The sequence below is a fragment of the Strigops habroptila genome, chromosome 21 (assembly GCF_004027225.2).
Source record: "Strigops habroptila isolate Jane chromosome 21, bStrHab1.2.pri, whole genome shotgun sequence".
NCBI lineage: Eukaryota > Metazoa > Chordata > Aves > Psittaciformes > Psittacidae > Strigops > Strigops habroptila.
This window is the reverse complement of record NC_044297.2, coordinates 3,787,469-3,808,055: the sequence shown is the minus strand read 5'-3', so window position 1 is coordinate 3,808,055 and position 20,587 is coordinate 3,787,469. Positions and strand designations below refer to the sequence as shown.

Sequence of the window (20,587 nt, the reverse complement as noted above, 5' to 3'; positions counted from 1 at the left end):
GCGGGCTCAGCTCCTGCCTGTCTCTGGCGCGGGAGAGCGCGGCTGAGGCGGGCGCGGGCCCGGCCGAACCGGTACGAGGAGCCCGGCTGCGCTGCCCGTTTCGGCGGGGATGGCGAGCGGCGCGGCGCCCGGCGGGCTTACCGGTACTGCGGGCCTGCACCCCGCTTCTCCCGATCCCGCTTGGTGCGAGTCCCTCGGCTTGAAGCCGCGCACTCCTCGGGGCGCCGTGCGCGGGGCCCGCCCGGGGCTCGGGCTCGGGATGGGGACGGGCGGTAGCAGGTGCAGGGGCCGCTTGTCACGCAGATCCGAGCGCCCCGGCGCTGGGGCCGTCCCGGTGTCGCCCCGGCCTGGCCGGGCGGTTACGTAACGCCCTGAGCGCGGAGCCCCGCGGGGCCGGGGCGCTGCCGCCTCCCCGGCCCGGAGTCCCGGGCGCACGGCGAGTCCCTCCGCAGCGCTTGTCCGCGGGGCGAGCGCCGCGTCCTTTTGCTGGTCTATAAAGGGTAGTTGTGAGTGTTCCCGGGGCTGGCTGTGCGGTGGAGTCCGGTGTCTGCATGCAGATGTGTGCTGTGCGGTGATAAATCGGTACTTACTAGAAAGCAGGATTGGGGGGGGGGGGGCGTGCTGATGAGTGGCTAAAACTTGCCCTGCAGAAAATCGCTATTCCTTGTGATAAACAGTTTGTGGATCCTTCTCGGTTAGTGTACTTTTGCAGTAGAACTTCCAGCACAACGTACTGTTATCGTGCTTGGGAAAAGTCTTTGTCAAAGACATCTCAAAGCTGTGAAGAGCTTCGCACCCTCCATCTGCATATTTAATTAGCAGTGTCATGAGCCTTCCTGCTTCATTGTGTAGGGTCACCTGTTACTTAGTCCTCAAGTGTTTTCAGTGTGCCTCATCTATACTGAAGATTATAATGTTGTATTCTTCTTTTCTATGGTCTCTGAAAGTGGAACATTTAATTACAATCTCTAGATGCATTTCTTCACTTTTTTTTTTTTTTCTCCTTGATGGAACAACTCTCATTGCTTTTCTTAGCAGGAGGGAATCAGACCTATGATTATGCTCCTGGAAGAGCTCTGAAAGTTTCTTGCTGTTTGCTCAAGGTTCTTGGGTATTCCTACTGCTTTCTATTGACGTTTCAGGCAGTGTCTTCCATGTGCAAAAATGAAGAGAGCTGCTGCTTTTTTAAGATCTTTGTTGTGTGCCTCCCCCGGCCCCCAAATGTTCATTTATGTTGTGCTCAGCAATGATATAAAACTTGGTATAGAATTTATGCAGACCTACGGATTAAACTAAAAAGGGCAGACTTTTTTCTCTAGGTTGTATGAATTATTTCAGTGTTAAAGCATGCTTTTATTAGTAGTGAAGATAAAACCTTAAGTATGACTTCAGTGTTTCAGAACTTTAGTAGTGGATTAAAAGTCTGCTTTGTGTGTATTAATGTTAGCTGCTAATTTGTTTTCCTCCTTTTTTGTTTCCATTGCCAATATCTCTCTCCTTGTTTTCTTCCAGGCCTAATGTTACAGTTCTTCGGAGTGTGAGTGTGCAGACCAGAAGCTGAGGTGAGATATGCTGAAATGTTTGTACCTTTGTGGAAAAACTTTCTCTGCAGTTGTTCTGGGATTTATTGGAAAGAATGAGGAAATTTCTAACTGTTTTGCTTTTCTGTCTTCAGTGTGAAAACGAATAATGTTTGAGAAAGGAGGAGTAATTCAGAACAGAAAACGTGTATGCTATGGTTAGCTGGTTCCCATCACTCGAGAATCTGTTTTCTCATCGTGTGAGACTTGTTCAGCATCGGGATAAAGGATAACGACTCTATGGATATACAGAATCCTTCACCATGGTAAAACTCGCCAACCCGCTGTATACAGAGTGGATTTTGGAGGCAATCAAAAAGGTAAAGAAGCAAAAACAGCGTCCTTCAGAAGAGAGGATATGCAATGCAGTGTCGTCTTCGCACGGTTTGGACCGCAAAACTGTTCTGGAACAGTTAGAGTTGAGCGTTAAAGATGGAACTATTTTAAAAGTCTCCAACAAGGGTCTCAACTCCTACAAGGATCCTGATAATCCTGGGAGAATAGCACTTCCGAAGCCTCGGAACCATGGCAAGTTGGATGGTAAACCAAATGTGGACTGGAATAAACTTATCAAACGGGCAATTGAGGGCTTGGCTGAGTCTAGTGGCTCATCCTTGAAGAACATCGAGCGCTTTCTGAAAGGGCAGAAAGATGTGTCTGCGTTATTTGGAGGTAGCGCTGCCTCCATTTTTCACCAGCAATTACGATTAGCTGTCAAGCGTGCTGTTGGCCATGGTAGGCTTCTTAAAGATGGACCTCTGTACCAACTCAACACTAAAGCAACCACTAATGCTGATGGGAAGGAGAGCTTTGAGTCTCTTTCCTGTCTCCCTCCAGTGTGTCTCCTTCCCCATGAAAAGGATAAGGTAAGACCCAGTTTGCGTGGGCATTTTCTTGTCATTGATGAAACATGTCAGTACAGGATCGCAGTTTGAGGTCAATGGTTTGTTTAACTTACATCTTGTAAGTTAGAAATTACTAATATGCATTTAGGATTCTACTGTGTCTGAAATTCTAAGTGTGATCAGAGGAAGCATAGTAGATTTGTACTTGTACCTGAACACTGTGAGTGAACTATTGTGGGTGATTTACCTCTTAATGCTCTTGTACAGCAGGATTGAATGTATGGGATTGAATTGCTCTGGTTATGTTTGTAAAGCACAGGATGTGAGCCTCCTCACTGTAAGGTGAGGTGGGTTTGCAAAGCAAAGTTGAGATCATCTCTAATTTTCATGTTTTTATTTGACTGCCAGTTCAACTTCTTATTGGAATATAGCTGATATAGTGACATGCTGATTAGCAGTTGTCATAGAGGCTTTCTTTGTTCACAGTCGAAAAAGCACTTTCTGTCCCAGAACAGCTTTACTGTGAAATAGGAAGAAAAGGTATATAGAATATAGAATATAGCAGTTGAAAAGTGCAGTCAGAGGATGTAGAGGGAGTGGAAATGCTGGAATGAACACTCATGGACTTCTGTTCCCTTCTGTGTGCCTCCCCTCACCTATCTTAAATATAGTTCATTATACAAACCAAAGTATTTTGCTGTTGTTTTCTTGTATGCTTTTTCCATCTCCTTTCTTCCATCCTTCTGCATGCGAAGGGTCTTTGACCCTCCAATCCAGCCTCAGGATGAAGTTGTTGGAGTGAAATTTGTACCCAGTCAGTATCTCTCCTGTGCTTGTGTAGCTGTGGAGGCAGTGTAAAACAGAAGTCTGTCTTGGTTTATTGAAGGCCAGTTTGCCAGTAATTCATATCTTTGCACTACTGGTCTCCAGGACTTCTAGAATGTGAAATTACTTTTTCTATCTGTAACAAATATATTTTTCAGCAGTGTTGGATTTTTGTTGTTGTTGTAAATATCCTCTTCAGGGATGAGTTCTTTGAGTGTGTGATGCTCCTGGTATTCTAAGTGAGCTTCACACTCTGGCGGGAGGGCTGCTTTATGATCTGTTAGGGTTTGAAGACTTAAAACTACTGAAGTTGTAATTTAACTGTGGGAGCTCTATTGTGAGTGCAGTACTTGGCTGGTCAGAGTATGGTATTGTGGGCTGGTGGAACATAGGAAGTAAGTATTACTGTGCTGAAAATTCCAGCAGCTTCCTCTATCCTTTTCTCAAGTATTCTGTCTACAAATGTTTCCTATGTACTTCAGTGATACCTGTAATGAAATCAGTATAGCTGTAAAATGGTATGAAAACTGGATATAAACAGGCCTAGCACATGAGGCACCTGAATTGAGAGCAGTAGTAACGGTGGAAAACATGAGCTGTGCATATTGTTATTAATGCAGCATAGTTTGCAGCCTATTCAGTCATCTTGTAACGTGCCAAAACTCGGGACTAGCTTGATACTCTTTCAGCTGAACTGTTCCCTGGGGTTTTCTTAAAATAGGATATATCACAGAGTGGTGAGTGATAATATGGGCTACTATAAATACTGAATTTGGCCTGTGGTTTGGTTTTTGTCCCCTGGAAGAGTAGCATATTGAGTTCTTGGGTCTGCATAACTTTAAACACACGCACATGTGTATGTGTGTGCATTTTGGGCTGTTAGATAGGCTCCCTAGTTCCTTTCCACCTGCTCAGGTCTGAGCAGCTTGAACACTCAAAGGGTTGTTACTAACATTAGGATGCACAGTAGCTATAGCAGAAATTTTGCAAGGCGTTTCTTCACTAAATTCTTCTGTGCTTGTGCTTTGTGGGGGTTTGTTGTTGGTTTTTATTTGATTGTGGGTTTGCGTGTGTTTGTTTTCAACGCGCATCCTGGATTTCTGCTCTTCATGTTCTCTCTGTGCTGTTTAACCCGTGCTGAGTTTCATACGAGTTTAAGGCATTTTGAAGATATTAAAACATCTCTGTAGATTCTGCCAGCATTAATTGACTGGCAAGTCAGCGGAAGCCAAAATTTCAGCTCCTGTTCGACAGGATTTTTAAGGCAGTTTTGGTGGTGGTGGTGTTTGGGATTTGTGTGTGTGTGTTTTTGGGGGGGGGGGTTGTGCAGACACATACCATATGCTCTTCCTTCACTGTTTTGTGTTAAATCTCAACCAGTTATGCAGGTGCAAAAGGCTTACTGTGCTGTAGTCATTTTCTTGACTTACTGGGTGCTTGAGAGTGGGGGGGGATTTTTGTTTTGGTTTTGGGTTTCTTTTGTGTGTTTGGTTTGGCTTTTGTTTTGTTTTCCTTTCTTTTCTTTAATGGAATTATTCAGTACGGATTCTTTTGCAGTATGTGACAATGTTTCTCTTGATTCTTAGAAGAGCCTTGGCAATGAAACATGAAAAAAAGCTCAACCTCCCAAACCTGAGAAATCCTAATGACCTGTGTCTTGTCTGCTGCTGTTAATCTTTTATCCTGGCACTGTTTGGTCTTTAACATCCATTTAAAAGCTCTCCATGTAGCTCATGATCCAAGTTTATGACTCTTAAAGGTGTAATCTTTCTTCCTTTCATTTGTTCAGGTGGCGCTTTCACTCAGCTGCAAGTGTTTACCTGTGTGTTTGATAGTGGTGTTACTTTGCTTAGATGCCTGGAAGTGAACATTCGGTTCTGGCTGTTTCCCTGTGCACTGTGAACCTGATGAGTACCTTGCAGGAGGTCTATGAAAGTCGAGGCTTACATGTTTTAAATGAAGTAAACAAATTGCACTGCAGAAGCTTTGGTTAGGAAACACTATTTGCATTTTTTCAGCTCTTTTTTTTTTTCTCTGGATGTTCTATGAATACCACATTCTAGTGTTCAAGGGCAAAACCAATGGCAAGTTATCCTGGTTTACAGGTAGTAGTGACATGCTGCTTCCATGATGGTTTTGAAAGCCCTGGCCTAAAAGCACAACTTGGGTGAAGACAAACAAACAGGATGCTGATGGGCAGAGCTCCGTGCTGAAACTTGCTTATCTGTTAGTGACAATGGCTGACAAAAGAAGAGTTGTCTTTAATTTCAGGTTTAATTGCTGTGTGTGCCTTCACTCATGTGCAGGCTATAGGGAAGTGGCCTTTTCTTTCTTTTCAGTTTCCTGTAGTTTAGAAGCTAAAATGTGAATTGCAGTTAAGAGGTATTTTTTTCTTTCCTTGTGATGTTTTGGACTAAATAGTGGACTTGACTTTGGTGGTGTTCCTATGGTGGGTGAGAAACTGGTAGGATTCACAGTACCTACCTCTCTTGTGGAAAGAAGGGGTGGCAAATTGTTGCAGTACCTAAAGGTAAAGAGAATTCATGCTGAAATTGTAATGGAAGAGAAGATGGTTGAGTTGCTGCTTCCTAAGTATCAGGCAAGCCCTATCACTTCCACACAGCTGGGAATGAGGAAGTGTAGGTGTCGGGGCTCCCACATCAGGTCACCCAAAAAGGTGATAGGTGTGGAGCAAAGTATGTTCAGCCCTGAGTTCACCATCCATCGATCCTGTGCAAGCTGGACTCTTAAATAAGTAATCCCACTGTTACAGTGCAATTCCTACGGGAAAGCTCTGGTTAAATATGAATGAAAGATTTCTTTAAAGCATAATCGTCGCTTGTGTTTCATTGTGTAATTAGTATATTTGCTATATATATACACAGTAAAAATATATGTACTATATAGTGTGTATATATATAATATATATTCTATATATATTTAGTAAAACTCAGGTTTTTTACTTTTTAAAGTATTTCATGTAGAAAAATTGCTATATGCCAGTATTTGTTAAGAGGAATGCTGTTATTTCATGAAACTTCCTACTAATTGCTTTTAAAAATGCTTTTTCTGAGGTAGGAGAAGAAATTCTTTGGTGCTGCTTTGGAAACCATAACTTATCTTTCAAGGAGTGCCAGATTTATTTTTGTCACCTTTATAAAAGCTAAACAGAATTAACAGTGATACTGTTTTAACATATCCTGGCTATTGAGGTGCCATTGGGATTAGAAAGGCTTGATACAAGCATGCAGAAAAAGCTTTGAGAGCATCTTGATGAAGTTTTCTGGAATATTTAGTTTGGGTTTTTAGTCATGAAGGTTTTTCTGTTGGTTGGGTTTTGGTGATGATCGGTGCAGGTGATGTAGAGAGGAAGCTAATCTTCCTCGAACCAACACCTTGTGGCTTTGCCACAGGTTACCGCAGTCATTGCAAAGATAGAGCAAGTGGTATTTTGCTCCTCAACTGTTACGGTTTGTAGCCCAGTTTATTACTATTAAATGAAATTGTTGGTTTAAGTTAATGTTCTGTGTTGTGAAATTGAGCTGCTGCTGGAGGGCAGAGAGGGCAGCGCAGGGCGGGAGGAGCCTGTGCTCTCCTCTCTGTGGTGCCTCGGTTGTGTGCTCTTGTGTCAGTCCTGCAACCTGCCAGCCCTTGTTTTAGCTGGACCATGAATGTGTTCATTTCTTTGCTGACCTTTTGGCACAAAAGGTGTGTTGCATTGCCAGACAAGAAAGACTGATTTCTGTCTCCTACAGGCGCTTAGTTTGAAATACTCTATTTGTGTGTTTGAAGCCCGAAAAGTAACAAGTATCTGATGCTTATGTGTGGCAATCAAATGCGTATTTATGTCTTGTGGGAAACTTCTCTCACAGTTGTATGTTGCATCTTCAGAATGCTGGGGGGGAGGATTGTGGCTTGCAATACTTCAGGAGTCTTTTTTGATCAGAAACTTTGAAATAAATAACTTTGTGCTTTGTTTGTTTGCCTGCTCTTTTGTTGAATCAGAAGAGCTCACTGAACCTGTGTTGGTCTGGAAAACCCTGGGTTGTCTTCCTGAGCAGTTCTCATTGGTACAGTAGCCTTTATCTATAGGGCTCTGGTACCTAATAGTTCAAGTCATGTTGTGTTGGCGCTGTACAAAAGTGTAACTGAAAAGCGTCTTGTTTTAGAAAGTTGGCATTTAGTGTGAAATGAGACAATACTCAAGAGAGCAAAGGATAATACTATCTGTGTAACAAATAAAGGTCATGGTATACTAGCTACATGCTGAAAATCTTAATGGTGTCTTTCAGTCATTACAAAACAAATGCATTCGTGGGTTTGAGATTACAAAAAGTCATGGCCGAGTACGATGGCAGTACTGACTACAGGGTGTATCTTCCTTTGGAGTCAAGCACCATGATTTTAAAATTGTGTAGTATGATGGTCAAGTTCAAAGGAGGAGCCCAGCCACAGCTTGAATAGTAGCTGTATTCAAAACCCTGCTAGCTCAGAAAGCAGTGCTTGTTAAAAGTCCAGGCAAACTGGGTTACCTTGATAAATGCTACCACTGTTATGCCCAGCATGCAAGTGCACTGTTTCACTACCCTGCATGTCTTGTTTATCCATTCACTGTCAACAAAAATAGTAATAATGTATTTAACAAGTGGGAATGAAGCTTAACATCTGTGTGGTGTGTGCATGGTGGGTTTTGCAGCATGACTGCAGCTAACAAGGAGTGGTGGTGTGGTTTAAGCCAGCAGGTAGCTTCCACATCTCACCAGTGCATTGGGATGGAGAAGAGATTTGGGGGGGAGAGGGGAATAAAATTTGTGGGTTGATCTAAAGGCAGTTTAATAGGACAGACAAGGAAGGGAAAATGAATAATAATGATGATAAAAGAATTAGAATAATCAAAACAAGTGATGTCCAGTGCAGTTGCTCACCACCCACTGAGCGATGCCCAGGAACTTCCTGAGCAGCAGTCCCTGACCAGCTTTCCCCCTAGTTTATATACAGAGCATGACGTCCTGTAGTCTGGAATATGCCTTGGCCAGCTGGGGTAGTTGTCCTGGCTGTGTCCCCTCCCAAATTCTTATGCTCCACAGCCTCCTCGCTGGTGAGAAGCTGAAAAGTCATAGAATCACAGAATGGTTTGGGTTGGAAAGGACCTTAAGATCATGTAGTTCCAACCCCCTGCCATGGGGGTCCTTGACTTGGTGTAAACGCTGCTGAGCAGCGACATTATTCTCATTCTAAATCCAAAACATGGCACTGTACCAGCTACTAGGAAGAAAATTAACTCTGTCCCAGCTGAAACCAGGTCAACTGTTTAATAGTTAATATAGTACTATTACAGTGCAAGGATTGCTGCACTACTACAAGGCTACTACAGTGCAGTAATATTTAGTACAGTTGAAGAGCAAAGAGCTCTTTCTAGGTACACTGTTGGGAGGAACCAAGCTATAGTAAGATGCAGGTCTTAAGGCTGGAAGCTCTTGGTAAAGACAGCTCGTTCTGCTTTTGTTGATGCTTGTTTTCCACAATATAGACGGTATTAACTGATTTCCATTGCACTCTCTTTGAAACTCCTTTATGTCAGTTAAAACTGGACATGGCTATAGCAACCTTTAAGTAAATATCTTCCGATTGTCCTGCAGAAGAGCTGATAGTATAAAAACACTATTCTGAGAGTGCTTCCTGGAAAAAAAAAAGGAGGGAAACTTCTGAGGCTGAAAAAGAGGAGGAGTATTTACAGCAGATTGCCTGTGCTGCTCTCACGTGTTCCTTATGGCCTGTTTCCTGCTTTTGTGTTGCTATTTATATCTGGTGGTACTTATCAATCACTTTAACTGGGGGTTATTATACATGCAGCATCCGTTAGGCTTTCTCTCTTGCAATTAATAGTTCTAGATCCCAGTGTGCACTCATGCATAGCACATGAAGGCAAACTTCTATCTTTTTAGGAAGTTCATAGGCTTTGAGGGCATTATAGTTGTTTTGAAGGCCTTTAAGCATACAACAGCTTTTGCTGTATTGTGCCTGCTTTAGGTTAATAACTGTTAATTCCATGTCTTAAAGCAAAGTACTGTCCCATTACTCGTAAGGAAGTTATTTGTGGATTGGTTTGTTTTGGGTGGAGTACATAAATGATCTGCAACCAGAACATTGTAATTACATTTTGAGAGCTCACCCTTACACTCCAATGGTGCTCTTGAAGCTTTGGCTCCCATCTGGAGGAGGATTAGGATTCCCTCTCTTCCAGCTGGTTCTGGGGAAGAGAAGGCTGTAGTTCTGTCTGAAACAAATCATGGTTGATAATAGGTGGCCTCCATCTGCACTCTGTAACTCTGGAAACTCAAATGCTGAAAGATTTCTTTGGGCTTGATTGGTGAACAGGTAAAGTGGTTCTTAGTAATGGAGCAAACATAAGCAGGCTATGGAAGCTGTGGTGGATGCTCTGAGACCGTGACCATGAACTTAGGGTGAAACAGTACGGAATGATATCAAGAGGGTCTCTGACAATGTTTAGAGTAATGGTAACTTAAAGGCAGTGTTTGTGGCTGTGGGAAGACATCAAGTGTTGTGATGAGTGCCTACATCAGTGGTATACTGCTGTGGAGGAAGTGTTTTTTAATGGCATTCTCTGATATTGTTTCAGCAAAAGCTGAGTATAGGATAGCTGGTTAAGAAGAAGGAGACTAATCCAATGTGCTGGTTGGATCCCTGTTGTTAGTCCTTTCTGTTCTGGAGATTGTTGACAGACATGGAATGGCACATCTCTGAAGTTTGGTTAATAAAGGAACCTTATTTATTACAGAGCTTTAAAGTATAGTTAGGTAGAGAGGAGGGTGGAAACTGGAAAACATCACTAAATAAACAGCTTGATTTCAGTGTTAGCTTTCTTATATAGAGGGAAGAAACAGCAGAGATACGTGTTTGCTATGCACAGAATCATAGAATGGTTTGGGTTGGAAAGGACCTAGAGATCATCTAGTTCCAACCCCCTGCCATGGGCAGGGACACCTCACACTAGACCATGTCACCCAAGGCTCTGTCCAACCTGGCCTTGAACACTGCCAGGGGTGGAGCATTCACCACTTCTTTGGGCACCCTGTGCCAGCGCCTCAGCACCCTCACAGTAAAGAACTTCTTAGATCTAACCTGGGCTTCCCCTGTTTCAGGGGAAAGAAGATAATTCTGCTGCTCTATGTTGCAGTGAGTGAGCTTCAGAAGCTGCCGATCATGAAGGTGCATGTAAAATCTTCAGCACGATCTCAGGGCAGAGCAGCTGCACTCTGTGCTGCTGCCAGCTTCTTATTCTCTTTTAAATATGCACTCATAAAAATACAGTGCCTGACTGCCTCACTTCACCTGGGTTTGCTAAATCTGGATACCTTTGTATGGGCGGCTTCCAGAATACTGCTTTGGGTAAAGAAGGCTTCAGGAACTTGAACTGCAGAGTTCCCGAATCACTGTCAAATGAAGGGAGTTCCTTTATACTGCAAAGAAAGAAGCTGGAGCCTCCCTTCCCTCCTGCCCCCCCGTTTCGGGCAGGAAGTCCTGGCATGTGATTCTGATTGTGACGTACAGATCTCAAATTGTTTTAATCCTCTGATTAAAGGACTTCTTAGCTCTGGGAAGGTTATTTAACAACTGACTGTCTAAATATTGCCAGTTGACGTTCTCTAAAGTTCTTAGCGTGTGTGTTTAATGGTAAGACAGTTTGAGTGTCAGCTCCGAGTAGTATTCCTTTTTTTGGTAGGTTTCTAGATGTCGTAACTACTGTGTAGAATTCAGCCTGTATTCAGGTTGTATTTCTCCTCTGGCTTTTCTGGTTCATCTACTCTTTCTAGTAGCTTCAACATTTGAGGCAGACCTTTGCAACAACGTGGGCTATTGGAAGTGAGGAGTAATCGTTTATCACTTGTTTAAAATCAGACACACAAAACCCCATTGTCTAGCATGAATTCTCCAAAGCCGTTTATCAGTGCTCCTGGGTGATAACTTTCTAGCTAAGAAACAAATGTACTGCAGTGGGGCTGGTTCTGTAAATACTGGTTGGGGTGGATTCTCTGACATTCAAGGTGTTTTAAAGAGCATAGAAGAAAAAAGAAGTTGATGTGTGTGTTTCTTTTACAGTAGCTTTAATTTTACACCTACTCAATTCCAACCACAATGACTACTACAAGCAGATATGTGATTATGGGGCAAAGACACTCCTGGTACTAGTGAGCCTCTGATGGTACTAAAATGTCTGCAGGAAGTAAAGTAAGAGTATATTTGGGTTGCTGGCAGTGGGCTGCAGAGTTGACTGTGAGTATCGAGGGGTTTCCTACCTCACTTTTCCTGAATTAAGAAGACTACAAAGGAGATGGATTGGCCAAAACGAAGCTTTTAACGTTCTTGCCCGCCTCCTCTTCATTGGCGCTTCTCTGTAGCCATCTTTAGGAGGGAGTACAGCCTCTGAATCCATAGGGAGCACATTTGGTTTCTAGACGTCCTTTGTATAGTAACACCATGTGCCGAGAGGCTGGCAGGCTGCAGCGCACTGTCAGTCCAATTTGTTCTGGCTCCCTCCCTCGCTGAATCTGGTGACATCACACACAGAGATGTGCTTGCGAGAAAAACAGCAGAAGGAGTTGAATGGCTGCCAAAAATGTGCAGTATGAAACTGAGCTGGCTGCTCACAGGCTTGTTTTCACGACTCCCTCATTGTGTGCTTGCGTTTTCCACTTGCCAGGATGTTCTTTGCTGAACAAACACAGCCGCAGTGAAATCTCTCCGTACTTAGCACAACACAGTCTCACACAGAAGCTTTGGAGGAGCAGCCTCATCTCCACATTCAAAGTCATTCCTGTTTAATAAATGATTCTAAAGCATCATCTTTGAGTTGGTTCTTCCAAAGCTTAACAGTTTTTACGTGGGGACATCCAAATTTGAAGGAGTATGGGGATGAACAGGGAATGCACAAATACTGGCTAGGAGAGATAAGAGAGACCATCTTAGACTGCCTAATAGAGGTTCTATAAAATTCCCTTTGATTAAATAAATTGCTCATGAACTTCCTGCAGAGGATATATGAAATAATTTACTTCTTCCCTGAAAAGTTGCATGAATGTTCCAGCTCTACTTTCCCAAAGGATACAGGATGGCCACTGTGAGATGAGGCCAGCTGCGTTTGGGGCCATTTTTTGGTGCTTTCTGGTCCTCCTGTAGGTTTTATTCAAGGCAAAATAAATAGCGAGACAGCTAATGGAATTCAGTGCTGAGATTTGCTAGTCAATGACTTAGAGAAGAATAAGACATAGAGAGGACCATAACAAATATAATTGTTCATGTCTTCTAATGTTTCATGAGGAATAGGCAGCTATTATGGTCACGTAAGCATTTTATAAGTACCTCAGTCACATAGTTGTGTGTAACTTTATGAAGCTATCATTGAATCTAAACCAATTCAGTTGTGAATTGCTCATACAATTAATTCCCCATTACTTGGATACAAGTCTGCAGGGGCTGCAGTGATGATGCTTTTTTAATGCAAGAACAAAGTACATGAGAACCAGTGAAACAGAGTCATAGAAGACTCCTTCAAAGCAAAGACCAGTGGAGAGTATTGTTCCAAGAACCATGGTAGTTTCTTACAACCAATATATGACCAAAGCCAAAGGATGAATAAACATCCCAAATTGTATTCGAAAGGATTCTAAAGCTTTTTACTGCAACTTTGTGGTGAATCCAGGTTGTTGCATTTGTTTCAGAGAGGACCAGCAGATGCCGGACAGGGATCACTGTGTGCTTTAGTTCTCGTGCTGATCTGCTTGTTGACATTACTCAAGGAGTTTTCTCTGTGCATTTCCTTATCTGAAAATGAGCTAAAGTGTTCCGATTGTTTCCATCTAGTGTGTGTTTTAAGGAACACACCTCGGTCTGTAAGTACACTGGGTCTGTACACCAAGTAAAGATAGAGCTTGAAACTTCCAGGTTTTATATTACTGTGCTATAAACTGACCTGATTTCTGCAAGAAACTCTTCTGGATGCAGCTTTTGCTTTGGCTTAGCCACAGTAAAGATTCCTTTAAGTTCTTCTGGCATATGCTTCCATACAATAATTATGTGCATATGTAACTGCATAATATACTCTGAAAAAAGTTTGTGTGAAATCGCACATTAGCATGGTACAGCTATACAAAGAATGTGTCTCAAAACTTACCATAATCTATCATTTTTTGTGCTTCCAATGTTTTAAATGTGATTTTTAGCAGATTTTTATTACATTTTTAAATTAAATTTTGCTTACAAAACTGAAGTGGAAAGAATTTGGTAGATAATGAAATCCAGCACTTAATGTTACTGGAGATAAGACTCTCCTTTCGTTCTCATTAGTTGATCAAGTGCCACTTTGAAACAACCAGTTATTGTACTTGCTACTTCTTTGAGGAGGCTGTTATAGAATGTCAGTCATTTGGTTTAAAAACCTCCAGCTTATTTGAGGCCAAAGGTATTGTTGGCTAGTTAATACCTATTTTTGCCTCATCTTTACATCTTTTTCCCATCTTTTTAACCCTCTTGAACTTTTTCAGAGAGAGGAAACCTGTTGGTCTGCAGCATACTGACACCTATTCTTATGAGAATAGTTAACAGTGGCACAGTTATTCTACTTGCTCTGTAATACATTTTATTCCAGGTAATGTATTGCAAATGCTTTTGGCAACTGCACTACCACTTTCTGGATACCTGATGGGAATATCTTAAGGCAACTGTGCTCTGGGGTCATCGGTGCCTTTTTTCCACCACTGCATCACCTCGTGGCTCATTCATTTGTTGACAGATTAAGGCACCAGCTCTCTCTAACTTTGCAGTAGGTTATGTATTAATTTTGAATTCTCTTTCCCAGCTTGTTTTTCCTAGTTTTCCCTAGCCCTGGAATTCCATTCTCTTTTCCTTTGTACCTGGGTGTATGTGTCTTGTCTTTAACCTGAACAGAAATCAGATCTCTACAGTTAATGCAGTATTGTGTGGTGAGGACCGACTGAAATCTGTGAGACAATATCACACATTTCTTACACGTTATATAAGCATGTCTGTGATTTTGTGTATTATGAATTGCTCCCTTGATATACTCAGTGCTTTTCTTGTCTGTTTCCCTCCTTAGCCGGTTGCTGAACCAATTCCAATCTGCAGCTTCTGCCTTGGTACAAAAGAGCAAAATCGGGAGAAGAAACCTGAAGAACTCATCTCTTGTGCTGACTGTGGCAACAGTGGTAAGTGCTCATTTACAATGCTGCTAGTAATAACCCATCCTCTTGAGACAGAAGAGCTTGCTATAATGACTGCTGCTGACCCATGCATATGAGGAGTATGCATCTGATAATAACCTTGCCACTTGAGACAGATAAGTCTAGTATAGTGACTACTCCTGACCCAGACGTACGAGTAGTATGCATCTATGGCATATAATACGATTAGTTCAGCTGAATCATGTGCTCCCAGAGGGGAGACTGTTAAGTTAACCTAACACAAATAGTTCATGTGGGTCCTGGAGGTTTCTGTAAAAACATGGTAAGGATGACCAGTTTTATCATGTTCCTCAATTCAGGACTGAAAACTTACCTTGGTGTTCTTTGTGGGCCTGCCACTTGCTGTCTAGGGTATTGGGTTTGTATTTATAAGTAGATAAGAATAGAAGCACTTAAAAATAGGAGTATCTGGATAACCAAAATGATGCATGGGAATATGTAATAGGTAAAGGAATCTCTCTGTGAGCTCTCTGTGGTTTTACAGGTACCATTTTCTCCTCTTTCTGTAGGTCATCCGTCCTGTTTAAAGTTCTCTCCAGAGTTGACAGTTCGAGTGAAAGCCTTGCGATGGCAGTGTATTGAGTGCAAAACGTGCAGTTCCTGTCGAGATCAGGGCAAAAATGCTGTGAGTACACTGGAATATGGACTGAACGAAAAGGACATTGGGCTCGTGGATGTCCTGTTAAACTACAAAATAAAATCATTCTAGAGTCACATAATTGCAGCTTTTGTGAGAGTCTGGTGGTCTTTGATACCTCTGAAATACCATGATATGTCTATAGTTGAAAACTATGCGTGTGTTCTCTGAGATGGTGACTAATTAATTGAGGGCTTAATGCGGATGCACATCTAAAGAGAGATTAACTTTATCTGTCTTCAACAGGATAACATGCTATTTTGCGACTCGTGTGACCGTGGCTTTCACATGGAGTGCTGTGACCCGCCTCTTACCAGGATGCCAAAAGGTGAGGACTTTGTGATGAAAAGAGCTTACATATACATGTGGCAACTGGGGCCTTTGGTACTGTTCTACCCTTTCTGTAGGAAGGCTTGGGCTTGTATTCTCCTTCGTGTCCTCTATAGAAGTCCCTTTCATTCAGTGATGGGGATTTGTGTCTTGTAGGTATGTGGATATGTCAAATATGTCGGCCACGGAAGAAAGGAAGGAAACTCTTACACAAGAAGGCAGCCCAGATAAAACGACGCTATGCTAACCCAATAGGACGTCCCAAAAACAGGTTAAAGAATCAAAATACAACGTAAGTGTCTCTAAGGAGGAGCGAGGTGTGAGATTCAGTAGGACAGTGGATATTTCTAGTGTCTGGTCTACTCTGTGAGAAGATCTCTTTCACAGTTTCATTATTCTTTAATACAGAATTTCTGTAAAGTGCTTTGAAATAGTAGAAGTAATCTCAGTGCTTCTTTTTGTCCAGTTTTTTAACTCTTTGTAATAATTTATTATTTAGTTTTGAACTGTTCCTTATGGCCATAGATGAATTTTGCTGTTCCTGTCAAGTTTGTTTTGCCGGATGACTGCTTCTTCCAGCGCAATTGTTCTGCTTTGCATTTCTCAAGAACCCTTTCTGCTGTTTAGAGAAACTAAGTAGCCTCCAATAAAGAATGTGAGATTGTTGTTTGACAGACAGTTAATGTGACGCTGCTGCCAGAAAATATTTGGCCCCTTTCTGCTTCCATTCCACATGTTTCTGCATTTGTGGAGCACTCTGTTGTGCTGGGACAGAGTGTGTGGCCTTGTCATGCTTGTCGTGGGGCAGGCAGTGGTCAGGGAATTGGATCTGGGCGGGTGGGATGGTGGTAGTCCACTTTACAACCCAAACCAAAGCACCTTACCAAATCATCTTTCCCCTTCTCATTCTTTAGATCAAAAGGTCCTTTCAGCAAAGTTCGGACTGGCCCTGGTCGGGGTCGGAAGCGTAAGATCACCCTGTCCAGCCAGTCAGCATCGTCAGGAGGAGGATACCTGGAGCAGACAGATGTCTTGGACTTCTGCAGAGATGGCAGCACCACCCTGAAGTTTAACAAGAAAACCAAAGGGCTTATAGATGGCCTTACTAAATTCTTCACTCCCTCCCCTGATGGACGAAAAGCTCGAGGAGAAGTGGTAGACTATTCTCAGCAGTATAGGATCAGGAAAAAGGGTACCAGGAAATCTAGCACTTCAGAATGGCCCACAGGTAAAGATTTTTCACCCTGCCAATGTAAGTATCCTCTACACCAAGACCGTGTTCAAAGGCTAGGATGTTGAAATTACTAGAATGAAAACTCTGAGCTGAAAGTTAACACTTACATGCAGTCAGTTACCTTTGGTGCATTGAGGCAGCATACCAGTTGGAAAAGGAAGTGATCCTAGAGACCTTTGCTTCTTTATATGATGATGGCAAGGTGTGACGAGGGATTAAATGATTTCTGTGAGGTAAAAATGCCCTTTGGTAATGAGGGGCTTGCAGATAGCCCTAGGAAATGTGCTAAATAATGTCATGTTTGAAAGACTTATTGTAGGGAGAGTGGTTAAGGAAAATAAGAACAGAAAGGTAGAAATATGAAAACCAGTCTGACACACCTGTGAGTTTCTGATCTATGGTATAGGCTTGCAAGCAAATGTTTCTTAATTTCCTCAGCCATAGAGGAGCCTTCTTTGGCACCTTCCTGCTGCAGAGCATCCCTTCTTTTGAACGCAGTCCTGTTTTCCTTGTTTCCTATTCTAGCTTAAGACATGAATCTATGACTGGACCTTGACTTAATCTCTGTATTCAGGTCCTTATAGTCTTGTTGAATAGTTACATAGCTTGAATTGTTCCTAAGGAAGCAGTGGAAAATATTCCACCATAATCTATGAGGTTTAAAGCTTTAGAATAGTTATGTGCATTAGCCTGGCTGGTGCTGAAAGAACAATAGTGTATCTTAATGCTTTGGGGGTGAGGTGAAGTGTCTTGTGGGTTTAGTTTGCTTGGTTTGTGGAAGGGGTGTTTCTTGGGCAGTTTGGTCACAAATCCAGAACTGGTTCTTCCTTTATGATTTATCTGAATAGAAAATCCCATAAGAAAAAAACCTGGCAAAGTGCCTGAATGCAGCCAGATGATATTTGTGGCTGCACTAAAAGCAAGTACTCCCTGGTAAATGTAGGTGAAGACAATTTTCCTTCTCATTTACAGACAATCAGGATGGCTGGGATGGAAAACAGGAAAATGAGGACCGTTTTTTTGGGACCCAGGATGTCTTAACTGAAAAAGACATGGAGCTGTTCAGAGATATTCAGGAACAAGCACTGCAGGTAAAGTGTCACCTCATTCTTTGTGTGGATGGACTGTGTAGATAAGAAGGTTTTAACTCAGCTTAGAAGCCTTTCCCTGGGAGATTCATGGCAACTTGTTTCTTCCCCTTGCATAGAAAGTAGGGGTGACTGGGCCTCCTGATCCGCAAGTCCGATGCCCTTCTGTCATTGAATTTGGCAAGTATGAAATCCAGACGTGGTACTCGTCCCCATATCCACAGGAATACTCGAGGTAAGAGTGTTACTGAACATACTTCTGCTTTGTTCTGCTTCAGTGTTTATGGGAAAGCTGTACCCCAGCCAGTATAGAAATCTGAAGAAGATTCTATCTGAATGTAGCCAGGAGCAAAGTACACATAATCCTGATCCTTCTCATGGCAGTTAATGGATGTTTTAGGGTGTTTTTAGGCTGAGTCAAAAGTTGATAAGCTCTCTGCAACAACCTGCATCTGCTGTGAGCATTTGAATTGCCACGGGAATATATAGATTGATTCCTAAGAACTATTTTTATGCTGTATGTAGTTAAGCACAGCTAAAGAAGAAATGTTTAATGTTACAAGTTTTGGCATCTGAAAGATTGTTCTGCTGTGATGTACATATGGTTGGTTTGATGTTCTCTTGCTTAAGAACTTTGCAGACTGTCTGCGCTGCAAACTCTCTGAACTCACCTTGATTCAGAAAGAGGAATAACTTCTAAGGGCTATAGACAGAGAAAGTGAAATAAAACTCTGTATCATTTAATAAGAGCATGTGGTGTGTCATGAGGAATTATTGTAGCTCTGCTAAAGGCATTGAAGGTAACTGAAAACATCCCTGTCCAAGCTAGAGTATGTAAATGAACTTAAATCACAATAACATTGGGACACTTGCATTCAAATTGTTCATGTCAATGGAGTATGTAAAATGGCTTTAAAGCAAACAGATGGTGGTGTGACCCGTTGCTCAGGGGTACATACAGCTGCCTGTTAAAAGGAGGGAAGGGAGAGAATAGGAACTATTTAATCCATCCTAGTGTCACTAGTGCAAAACTGGGGGGGGGTGTTGCTGTTTTTTCTAGGATTTTAATCAATGCAGGTATTTCTTCTGACATGATAGTGTAAAAGTGATTGTGCAGGATGTGGAATATATATTTTTAATATGTATTTGTTATAGGATAAATAAGTGCCATGACTTTCAGTATGGTAAGGTGGTTTTGGCCTTTAGGCACATGCACTAGGTCAGTATATACTGGTTTTGTTTTCATCAAGTTCTCTATCTGCAGGAGTGAGGAGCTTTATACAAAAGTCTATATATTCGGTGTCTGATCTTTCTTTGTCTTTGCTTACAGGCTACCCAAGTTGTACCTTTGTGAGTTCTGTCTAAAGTATATGAAAAGCAGAACTATTCTGCAACAGCATATGAAAAAATGTGGCTGGTTTCATCCTCCAGCCAATGAAATTTACAGAAAAAACAATATTTCAGTCTTTGAGGTAAGTAAGAAGACTAAGCCACTCATTTTCATCTATAGCATAATGTCTTTAGCACCGAATTGTGTGGTAAGTTTTCCATAGCCCTAAAAATCTTCATTCTTGAAAGGTTCAGTTGCTAAGAGTGAACTAGGAGCAGGCAGTGGGAGCTGACCTCATGGATCAGTTATTCATCCACAAAACATAGGAGAAGGCTCACTGTGTCAAAATGCTTTCTCATTTTAGGAAAATGAATTTTAAGTTTTCTCTTACGCTAATGAATGTAACAGTGACTTGGCCACAGCCTTTATGCTGTAGAAGTTTTCTTTGAGACACTGCCTGTGATGGAGAAGTCTTCATCTTGTATTAGACATTTCAAATGTACAGGTATACCCAGATGAAGCATGTCCTTGTGTGACAGCAAATGGAGTGACAACCTTTTCCTCATTTCTGTAAGGTTGATGGCAATGTCAGCACTATCTACTGCCAGAATTTGTGCTTGTTAGCCAAACTTTTCCTGGACCATAAGACACTCTATTATGATGTGGAGCCATTTCTTTTCTACGTGTTGACACAGAATGATGTCAAGGGCTGTCACCTTGTTGGCTACTTTTCCAAGGTAAGTATTTGAGTACTTCAGAATCGGAGCTCCATTTGCTATGGTGAGAAATGCTGCTTCAGAGTTGTTACGTAGTTGTAACTTAGGCCTTTGTGTTTTATGTCATGTAATATAGGTGTAGACCTCTGTTGCAACCAGATTCTGTGTTGCTTTCAGAGACCACCAACTAATAAACCCAAGTTTCCTCATAATGTTGAAGAGCATATATTCTGTAAGGAACTTGTACTGCAGCTAGTAGCTAAAAACCCCCTACTTTTCAAATGACATCCTGCTTTTGGTGGTGATGGGTAGTATTTGTCATCTGCAAGATAAACATTTTACCAAGTACTTGTATCCTATCTTTCCTTCTGCAAATAAATTGTTTTCCAAACAAGTCTGGCAATTTTGCACCTGATTTCATAGAATCACAGAATGGTTTGGGTTGGAAAGGACCTTAAGATCATCCAGTTCCAACCCCCTACCATGGGCAGGGACACCTCACACTAGACCATGTTGCCCAAAGCTCTGTCCAACCTGGCCTTGAACAGTGGAGCATTCACCACTTCCCTGGGCGCCCTGTGCCAGCGCCTCAGCACCCTCACAGGGAAGAACTTCTCCCTTAGATCTAACCTGAACTTCCCCTGTTTCAGTTTGAACCCATCACCCCTTGTCCTAAACCTTTTAGTTTTTTTGACAGAACAGGGCCAAGATTTCAGATAGATT

General features: G+C 42.2%; 1 protein-coding gene across 2 annotated transcripts in view; it reads left to right on the top strand.

Annotated features, from left to right (window-relative positions):
- Positions 1-20,587, top strand: part of KAT6A (lysine acetyltransferase 6A) — a 33,288-nt gene that overhangs the window by 400 nt on the left and 12,301 nt on the right. The window contains exons 2-12 of one of the 2 annotated variants that reach the window (XM_030510179.2): positions 1,513-1,562; positions 1,676-2,446; positions 14,385-14,493; positions 15,039-15,154; positions 15,413-15,494; positions 15,653-15,788; positions 16,411-16,724; positions 17,703-17,821; positions 17,938-18,053; positions 19,149-19,290; positions 19,724-19,885. In XM_030510179.2, coding sequence (XP_030366039.1) covers positions 1,844-2,446; positions 14,385-14,493; positions 15,039-15,154; positions 15,413-15,494; positions 15,653-15,788; positions 16,411-16,724; positions 17,703-17,821; positions 17,938-18,053; positions 19,149-19,290; positions 19,724-19,885 — 1,899 coding nt within the window. In that variant the 5' untranslated portion in view covers positions 1,513-1,562; positions 1,676-1,843. Of the gene's footprint in view, positions 1-1,512; positions 1,563-1,675; positions 2,447-14,384; positions 14,494-15,038; positions 15,155-15,412; positions 15,495-15,652; positions 15,789-16,410; positions 16,749-17,702; positions 17,822-17,937; positions 18,054-19,148; positions 19,291-19,723; positions 19,886-20,587 lie in introns of both variants that reach the window. The other variant, XM_030510178.1, reaches the window with a different exon arrangement.